The sequence below is a fragment of the Oncorhynchus nerka genome, linkage group LG23 (genome assembly GCF_034236695.1).
Source record: "Oncorhynchus nerka isolate Pitt River linkage group LG23, Oner_Uvic_2.0, whole genome shotgun sequence".
In the NCBI taxonomy this organism is placed as follows: Eukaryota; Metazoa; Chordata; class Actinopteri; order Salmoniformes; family Salmonidae; genus Oncorhynchus; species Oncorhynchus nerka.
The window spans coordinates 15623552-15633511 of NC_088418.1; the positions used below are offsets into that span (position 1 = coordinate 15623552).

The 9960-nt window shown below is 45.7% G+C and overlaps 1 protein-coding gene across 1 annotated transcript; it reads right to left on the bottom strand.

Annotated features, from left to right (window-relative positions):
- Positions 1 to 6496: 6496 nt before the first annotated feature.
- LOC115120773 (homeobox protein SIX3-like) lies at positions 6497 to 8714 on the bottom strand. Its single transcript, XM_029649749.2, has 4 exons — positions 8087 to 8714; positions 7595 to 7966; positions 7236 to 7399; positions 6497 to 6967 (listed from the first exon to the last, which is right to left on the bottom strand). The coding sequence occupies exons 1-4, from the start codon at positions 8471 to 8473 to the stop codon at positions 6835 to 6837; spliced, it is 1056 nt and encodes a 351-aa protein (XP_029505609.2). The 5' UTR covers positions 8474 to 8714; the 3' UTR covers positions 6497 to 6834.
- Between the last annotated feature and the right edge of the window lie 1246 nt (positions 8715 to 9960).

Consider the following 9960-nt stretch of genomic DNA (forward strand, 5'->3'; position numbering starts at 1 on the left):
GCTTTACAGCGGAAGCATACCATGCGATTGTCTGAGGACGGCGCCCCACATCAACATATTTTTCAACCAGCACAGGCTTCATAAAATCATAAATAGCGATTAAATAAATCACTTGCTTTTGAGAATCGTCCTCTGTTTGCTATCTCAAGGTTCCCATCTACAACATGAATGGTCGTTTGTTAAATAAAATCCTTCTTTATATACCAAAAGTCAGTTTAGTTGGTGCCATCGATTTCAGTAATCCACTTGTTCAACATGCAGACAAAGGAGTCCAAAATACTACCTCTAAACTTTGTTCAAACAAGTCCAAACTACGTTTCTATCTAATCCTCGGTACTCTAAAATGTAAATAAAACTATAATATTTCATACAGAAGAAGTATGTTCAATAGAAAAATAAAATTAGCAGGCTCGCCTCCTCTTTGACACGCGCCGACAGACTGATTTTCCACTGTGACTCTGTACCAAAACTCCAAATTCTTCCTCGTTTTGGAAGAAACAAGCCTGAAACCTTAAACAAAGACTGTTGACATCTAGTGGAAGCGATAGGAATTGCAATCTGGGAGCTAGAATTGCATAGGACCCATAGCTTTCCATTATAAGAGCCTGGGACCTCAAAGACAAAACATTCTGGTTGGTTTTTCTTTGGATTTTCGCATCCCATATCAATTGTGTTATCGTCTCATACATTTCTACAAACGTCAAAGTGTTTTCTATCAATGGTACCAATTATATGCATATCCTGGCTTCTGGGCCTGAGTAACAGCCAGTTTACTTTGGGCACGTCAGTCAGGGAAATTCAGGAAAATAGTCCTAGCCCTAAGAATTAGAGGTTTATTATTATTGTTATTATTGCTAAAAGTACTGCATAGGTGTAAACGTTCAGGAAAATAGTCCCTAGCCTAAGAATTAGAGGTTTATTATTATTGTTATTATTGCTGAAGGTACTGCGTAGATGTAAACATACTTTTTTTAGGGAGAGATAGCGCTTGTATAGCCTAAGAAAGTAGTTTGAATACATTTTATTGAAGGGAAACCATAACAATATTTAACTTTTTTGGCAACATAGTGATATATTCTTATATACTGTACAATGAGGAATTCAACTACAACATACTAGTCTTCTCCCATTTTTTTTACCATTGCCCCCACCCAAAAGGTGTATAAACAACAATAATAAATAAGAATAAAAACATGAAGAACATAAATCAATTACCTCTAATTAGCACATGTAGGACAGTATGCAAGTGTGTGTGCATGGACTTTGCAGATGTATTTCTCACAAGTGCCGCACATAGTATTTGTTTCACAGTCCTTCTTTGGGGGGCAGAATTGGCATCCCCTCCTCTTGCCTGCCCCAGCTGCAGCCTCAGGTGGATCAGGACAAGATTCGGCCCTCTGAACAGCTTTCACAAGCGCTGCAGAGGCTGCTCTGCAGGGGAGCGCTCCCTTCTTTGAATATGTGGGGTTAAAGTGCCTTTCCCAGCTGCTCCCGGAACACCCTCCGCTTGTTCCGCTTACCAGGCATCTAGGTAGGGTTGATCCTGTTCCATATCACGAAGGCATTGTATGAGGACACATCAATGATGTTATGGAAGATGACCAGGGGCCAGCGGTAAGTCATCATCCTGCAGCTGTAAGTTCCAATCACCTTGTCCAGGTTGTCCACACCTCCTTTGATGTGATTGTAGTCCAGGATGATGGCTGACTTCCTGTCCTCATGATTACTGATATCAGACATTTTGTGCAGTGTGCTCGGGAAGACCACATTCTTGTTCCTCTTTGGGAGCTACGAAACTAGAGTGGTGGTGGGGGTGAAGGCAAACTTTGATGAGAAGGCCTCTCCCCCTTGTTGCGAGGAGTGCAGCGGGGAGCTCAGGCTTGTTCTTTCTAACTGTGCCAACCATGGTGATCTTCCTCTTCAGGAGCTGCTGGCTCAGTTCAATCAGTAGCACACATCATCTCAATTTCTCATTGTGTGTGTGTGTCTTTGTGGTATGTAAATGTATAATTGTAATTTTATAACTGTCGGGTCAAAAATGACCCTAAGACAATCTTTGTACCCTGGTGGTGTACAGCTTTGTACCATGGTGGTGTACAGCTTTCCACCCTGGTGGTGTACAGCTGTCCCCTGGTGGTGTACAGCCTTGTACCCTGGTGGTGTACACCTTTGTACCCTGGTGGTGTACAGCCTTGTACCCTGGTGGTGTACAGCCTTGTACCCTGGTGGTGTACAGCTTTGTACCCTGGTGGTGTACAGCTTTGTACCCTGGTGGTGTACAGCTTTCTACCCTGGTGGTGTACAGCCTTGTACCCTGGTGGTGTACAGCTTTCTACCCTGGTGGTGTACAGCCTTGTACCCTGGTGGTGTACAGCCTTGTACCCTGGTGGTGTACAGCTTTGTACCCTGGTGGTGTACAGCTTTGTACCTGGTGGTGTACAGCCTTGTACCCTGGTGGTGTACAGCTTTCATGGAAATATGAACAAAGGCGATGTTTCACCTTTTCTAATGTTGGGGTGACTAGGAAAAGTCATCAAATTTCAAGTTGAAAAAATACAATTTGGGTGGTTTTCTCTGCTGTTAAACACAGTGGCAGGTCATTTTTGACCCTTAAGACAACACAAGGGTTAGGTTTTGTCTCCTTCGCGTTTGGTGGCAACTCAGTTGTCACTAGTTTTGGTGTTAGAATGCCATAGCTGCGGAAAGTAGATTGAGGGTGGGTGTGCTGCAATTTTTTTAATGATTATTATTTTATTCTTATTTCGCAGGGAGGCTGCAGCACCTCAGCACGCCTACTTCCCACGGCTATGTACAAAGCACTTCATTTTAGCCACGTCAAATCAAAGCAAATCAAATTGGATTTGTCACGTGCCGAATACAACAGGTGTACCGCGAACTGCTTACTTACAAGCCCTTAACCAATAATGCAGTTTTCAGAAAATAGAATTAAGAAAATATTTGCTAAATAAATGAAAGTAAAAGTAAACACAATAAAACAACAACAACAACAACAAAGGTTTTTGAGTTAATTTGCAGGGGTACAGGTTAGTTGGGGTAATTTGTACATGTTTGTAAGGGTAAAGTAACTATACAAAGATAATAAACAGTGAGTAGCAGCAGAGTAAAAACAAAGGGGGGTGGGATGTCAATGTAAATAGTTTGGGTGGCGATTTGATTAATTGTTCAGCAGTCTTATGGCTTGGGGGTAGAAGCTGACTTTGCACTCTGGTACCGCTTGCCGTGTGGTAGCAGAGACAACAGTCTATGACTTGGGTGACTGGAGTCTTTGACAATGTTTTGGGCCTTCCTCTGACACAGCCTAGTATTTAGGGCCTGGATGGCAGGAAGCTTGGCCCCAGTGATGTACTGGGTTCTACATACTACCCTCTGTAGCGCCTTATGGTCGAATGCCAAGCAGTTGCCATGATGCAACTGGTCAGGATGCTTTCGATGGTGCAGCTGTAGAACTTTTTGAGGATCTGGGGACCCATGCCAAATCTTTCCAGTCTCCCGAGTGGGAAAAGACGTTGATGTGCCCTCTTCACAACTTTCTTGGTGTGTTTGGACCATGATAGTTTGTTGGTGATGTGGACACCAAGGAACTTGAAACTCCCGATGCTAATGGGGGCGTGTTTGGCCCTCCTTAGTCTTGATCACATTGGGGGAGAGGTTGTTGTCCTTGCACCACACTGGCAGGTCTCTGACGTCCTCCCTATAGGCTCTCTCATTGTTGTCGATGATTAGGCCTACCACTGTTTTGTTGTCAGCAAATGTAATAATGGTGTTGGAGTCATGCTTAGCCACGCAGTCGTGGGTGAACAGGGAGTATAGGAGGGCACTAGCACACACCCCTAAGGGGCCTCCGTGTTGAGGATCAGCGTGGCAGATGTGTTGTTGTCTACCCTTACCACTAGGAGGTGGCCCGTCAGGAAGTCCAGGATCCAGTTGCAGAGGGAGGTGTTTTAGTCCCAGGGTCCTTAGTTTAGTGATGAGCTTTAATGAGTGAAAGTGAAATTGATGAAAACACTACTGAAGTTTTATCAACACAACGCCTGAGCTACTTGGGACCATTTCCCCCTTCCTGGATGGCTATAAGCCCCTCCCCTGCCCTGCCTTCGGCAAATCAGATCGCGCCTCCATTCTGCTCTTCCCTTCCTATAGACAGAAACTTAAACAGAAAGTACCTGTGGTCAGGACTATTCAACAACGTTGGTCTGACCAATCAGAATCTATCACACGGACTGGGATATGTTCAGGGTTGTCTCTGAGAAAAACATTGACGTACATATACACTGACTCGTGACTGAGTTCGTCAGGAAGTGCATAGAGGATGTGGATCCCATTGTGACGATTAGAACTTATCCAAACCAAAAGGCGTTGATAGATGGCAGGATTTGCGCAAAACTGATGACGCATCTGGAATACTGTAAGAATGCTGTTCACCGGATTACAGCTCATCCTTTAACCCCATAGTGCCCTCCAAGCTCATCACTAAGCTTGAGGTTCTGGGTATGAACCCCGCTCTGTGCAACTGGTTCCTGGACTTCCTGATGGGCCGACCCCAGGTGGTGAAGGTATGCAACAACACCTCTGCTTTGCTGACCCCACAACGGTGCATGCTCAGCCCCCTCCTGTACGCCCAGTTCACCCATGACTATGGCCACGCACATCTCCAACTAAATCATCAAGTTTGCAGACGACACAACAGTGGTAGGCCTGATTACCAACAACAACAAGACAGCCTACAGGGAGGAGTGGTCCATCCACATGGACAGTGTGGAAGGCACAACAGCGCTTCTTTAACCTCAGGAGGCTGAAGGAATTTGACTTGGCCCCTCAGACCCTCACAAGCTTTTACAGATGCACCATTGAGAGAGGACAGGATGGGCTGTGTCACTGCCTGGTACAGCAACTGCACTGTCCGCAACCGTGGGGCTCTCCAGAGGCTGGTGCGATCAGCCCAACGCATCACTAGGGGAACACTGTCATCTCTCCAGGACATCTATAAGCACCCGGTGTCACAGGAAGGCCAAGAAGATCATCAAGGACCTCAGCCACTTGAGCCACGGCCTGTTCACCCCGCTACCATCTAGAAGGCGGAGACAGTACAGGTGATTCAAAGCTGGGACCAAGAGACTGAAAAACAGCTTATTTCTCCAGGCCATCAGACTGTTAAATAGTCACTATTAGCTGGCCTCCACCCAGTACCCTGCCCTGAACTTCAGTCACTGTTACTAGCCAGCTACGACCCGGTACTCAACCCTGCACCTTAGTACTACCCTATGTACATAGTCATTGAACCCTGGTCACTTTAATAATGTTTACATAGTGTTTTACCCACTTCATATGTATATACTGTATTCTAGTCAAGGCTCATCCTATATAACTACCACTGTGCACATCTTTTTTATTCATATGCTGTCCATCATTTCTAAACAGCCACAGGAGGTTGGTGGCACCTTAATTGGGGAGGACGGGCTCTTGGTAATGGCTGGAGCGGAATCAGTGGAATGGTATCAAATACATTAAACACATGGTGTCCATGTGTTTGACGCCATTCCATTGACTCCGTTCAAGCCATTATTACAAGGCATCCTTCCCTCAACAGCCTCTACTGATACACACACGATCATATACATATAAACTCAGCAACAACAACAATAAAGTCCCTTTTTCAGGACCCTGTCTTTCAAAGATCATTCATAATAATCCAAATAACTTCACAGCTCTTCATTGTAAAGGATTTAAACACCGTTTCCCACGCTTGTTCAATGAAGACAGGACGGACTGCCATGTTGGATCGGAGGGTGAGGGCTAGGGCCAATTCCCCCAGAAATGTCCGGGAACTTGCAGGTGCCAAGGTAGAAGAGTGGGGTAACATCTCACAGCAAGAACTGGCAAATCTGGTGCAGTCCATGAGGAGGAGACGCACTGCAGTACTTAATGCAGCTGGTGGCCACAGACTGTTACTTTTGATTTTTCTTAATTGCTTTATTTTTGGAGAGACGATTTGTGTGTATTGAAAGGTAAAGGGCATACCTGGTCAGTTGCACAACTGAATGCAATTCTGCCGAAATGTGTCTTCCGCATTTAACCCAACCTCTCTGTTTTGTATCGTTAGGTGTTACTGCACTGTTGGCGCTAGGAACATAAGCATTTGGCTATACCCGCGATAACATTTGCAAAACGTGTACACAACCAATAAAATTGTATTTGTAAAAGACCAAGGACATGCTGTTGGCGCCATACAAATAGGTAAATGGCTCTGCATTCTAGTCTCTTGTCCCCATCCAGTGGTCCCAAGGAGGAAGTGCGTCTGCCAGCATAATGACATCTCATTGTGGCCACCAGACCGCGCTGTTACACATGAATAGATGCCAGTTTATGTTCGCGCAGTGATGAAATAACACGTTGCAAAAAGCAGTCAGACTCCGTGTATGACAACGCTTTATAGAATAACCACCAACTCTAGTCCAATAATAAATGAACTCATAACAATGATCAACTTCACATTTATTTTCATAAAGTACGTATTTGTCAATTATAAACCAACAAACTGTCCTTTACAGTGCTTCAAAGGACCATCTGTACAATTTCTGACATCAGGTGAATAATTTATTTACAGATAGACAGACTGGGAAGGTGTACTAAACACCATGATTGTCAGAAAAGCATCAGGAGAGAAAGAGAGATGGATGTTCTGCACATTGTAAATATCATGTAGGTCTATTTCAGACAGCAAACTCTTATAACATAGAAATAAATATGTCCATATGAATTCTCCGTGAAATCCAAGCCCCTTAGTAGCATGTATCCTGTTATCAATGGGCAGTTTCAGATGTCAAAGTCAGAGTCGCTGTCCATTACCGAGAGGATCATCTCCTGGCTGCATGCACTTCCGGTGGGGCTGCATTCTGTCCTGGCCAGAGCGAGCATGGCTCCCGGTCGCATCCCGTGGTGCGCGAGCCTGGGAAATAACACACAAATTGTTGTATTACCCAGATCACAGCTCACCCCCCAAATGTTTAGACAGACACACAAATATTTGCAGATGTTGCAAAATAGGTAAAAGTCCTATACACATCAGTGCCTCCCATACAAGATGTTTATCCAGAACTCATGTAAAGTCCAAGGCTTTCCATTTGGGTTCACTTTGCAGAATCAGATTTCCCGTCTATTTTTAAACAATAGCGTACATTCTCCCTGAACGGAAGTTGTGGATGTAATGTATTAACCTGTTCTTGTTGGCGGCTGCGCGGTCTCTCTGTCTCCGGTTCTTGAACCAGTTCCCGACCTGTGTTGGAGTGAGCCCGGTGGCACGCGCCAGCTCCCTTTTCCTCGCGGGGTCTGGGTAGGGGTCCTGGAGGTACCGTTCCCTCAGCAGGCCCCTCGTCCGCTCCTGGAAATTATCATCAACATCATAAACTGTAGGCTATTTACGGGAAAACAAATAATAATGTAATCCAAACAATAAGGAAATAAATCTAAATTAAATGTAGGCTATCCATAACAATTCAAGTGTAGAATTGGGCTACAACTCCATAAAAGCCATGGCCTGAAAAAATATGAAACACCAATAAAACAAAGAAAAAACCTTGAAGCAGTGTGAGTTCGTCTCGCCGTCCCAGATAGTTCTTGGTAAAGGGAACTTCTTCCTGATACGGTACTTGTCCACCGGGCCCAACGACCGCCCGCGCAGCCTCTCAGCCTCCCGGTAGTGCGCCTCGAGCCACATGGCCTGTAGTTTACCGTGCGAGGCGCGACGCATAAAGCTGTGGTTCTCCAGGATGCAATAGAGTTCGCGGTAGTTCCCGGTGTGAAAGGCGACCACGGCACGCGCCCTCCGGACGGACTCATGCTCTGTAATGAAGCACGCGCCACCTGGGGCCACCGGCAGGGACCACAGAAACCGCGCGAGCCGCTCGACGTCCCCGGTCTCCTCCAAAGTCTCACACACACCGGCCACCTGACAAGAACAACAACAACAACAACTGTCACCTGACAAGAACAACAACAACTGTAATCTCCAAAAGTAAGACACACATCACAAACAAACAAATAAACACACACACACACACACACACACCTGCGCCGCGGAGAAACGGAGCCCAGGGAGAGCAGAGGCAGGTGCGCAAGCAGGGGGTTCCTCCGGTAATAGCATGCCGGGCAGGAGGAAATGGGCGGGAAAGAGCTCTAGCGGGGATCTGAACACCATCGGGTCAGCGTAGAGGAGAGAAGAAAAGGCCAGTTGTCCGCTATGAGCTCCGTTATGAGCTCGACAGTCTGGTGGAGTCTTTCTATAGCTCACCTGATGGGCGGGGTGGGACCCTAGGTCTGCATCTCCATTGGGTGCCCTGCTGGAAGGGGCGGGGCTGTGAAAGCAGCAATGCCCATCACAGCCTAGCAAGTGACAGACCCTTCCTCCGAAGGGGGACAAACACACATGAGGAGGAGGATGAAGAGAGGAGAGCATGATAGAAAAAGGCTTACAGTTTATCCCGAAAAAGTGTTCTGAATTCTACAACATCAATGGAAAATCTCAATTGGATTTCCTTTATTCTTCTCATGCCTCCTCCCTTTCATTTTAAAAAGTTCAAAGGTAATTGAGGAGAAGCAGCGAGGAGAGGGAACTTGGAGAGAATGTGGAAACAAATGTGCTTGTAAGAAATTAGTCTCTCGTCCACTAGCATGTCATCAGGCAAATGATGTTTACAGAGGTGGAATCCCAAAATACATGTGTAAAGTGGTAAAAATATATGTAGCTAGTTGGTGAAATTGCCACTGGGGATGGGGGGGTGTAGAATTTCAGGAAATTCACTTTAAAAACAAAAACATTCACACCCCTACTAATTTCACCCTTGGTGGTCTCCCATTCTCATTGGGTCATAGCACTATCAATATGGCTCAGATTGAAAAGGAGAAAGTGCATTCGTTCTGGTTTTCCTGTTGGTTGGGGAAAAAATGTGGGCAGCACCCCTGGTAGGCTAAACAAATCACACCCGACAGTCCTGCGGGCTAAACCTAAAGCACCAAAATAGTACCCCGTCGTCATTGGCGTTTGTCATTTGAATAAAAATGTTCAGAATGACCGAGATGCTGACAGAATCTTGTCCTGGAGGCAGAACTGAGTGATTTCCACTAGACGGGCCAGCTGCAAAGTCAAATTTGTCTGTATTGTAAAATCACTTTTTGGTCTTCAGTTAAGGTTAGGCATTAGGGTTAGCAGTGTGGTAAACAAGAGCTTTTTAACCCCCCCCCTTATTTAACTAGGCAAGTCAGTTTAGAACAAATTCTTATTTTCAATGATGGCCTGGGAACAGTGGGTTAACTGCTTGTTCAGGGGCAGAACGACAGATTTTTATCTTGTCAGCTCAGGGATTCAATATATAGCAACCTTTCGGTTACTAGTCCAACGCTCTAACCACTAGGCTACCTGCCGCCCCGGTCTACCTACTGAGGCAGAGGTCCTGAGTTCCAGCCTCGGTATGAGCCAAATCAGGAGGAAGTGGTTGAATCAGTTGTTTCCACGTCATTTCAAATGAAATTACAATGAACCAACGTGGAATAGAACGTTGAGCTGCCCAGTGGGTCGAGCTGCCCAGTGGGTCGAGCTGCCCAGTGGGTCGAGCTGCCCAGTGGGTCGAGCTGCCCAGTGGGTCGAGCTGCCCAGTGGGTCGAACTGCAGTGGGTCGAACTGCCCAGTGGGTCGAACTGCCCAGTGGGTCGATACTTATACCTCATTTGAGTGTCACTACAGTACCAGGCATTTTATTGATGTGAATGAGAAAAAAAAGTTACCTCTAACCAAGGCTGGAATTAATTGTTACATTCTTAGATGTGTTTAGTGGACATAGTTAGGTTAAATAAATAAATACCCTGGATTCTGGAATGTATTAATGATCAATTATAATCTCATAGACCGACAAACAAAGTTGGGCTCCCGAGTGGCGCAGTGCTCTA

Coding starts and splice junctions, on each gene's coding strand:
- LOC115120773 (XM_029649749.2), bottom strand. CDS start 8,473: ATGCTCTCCTCTCTTCATCCTCCTCCTCATGTGTGTTTGTCCCCCTTC. Junction 7,400..7,594: donor CGAACTCACACTGCTTCAAG/GTTTTTTCTTTG, acceptor GATAATTTCCAG/GAGCGGACGAGGGGCCTGCT. Junction 6,968..7,235: donor GCAGCCGCCAACAAGAACAG/GTTAATACATTA, acceptor GTTATTTCCCAG/GCTCGCGCACCACGGGATGC.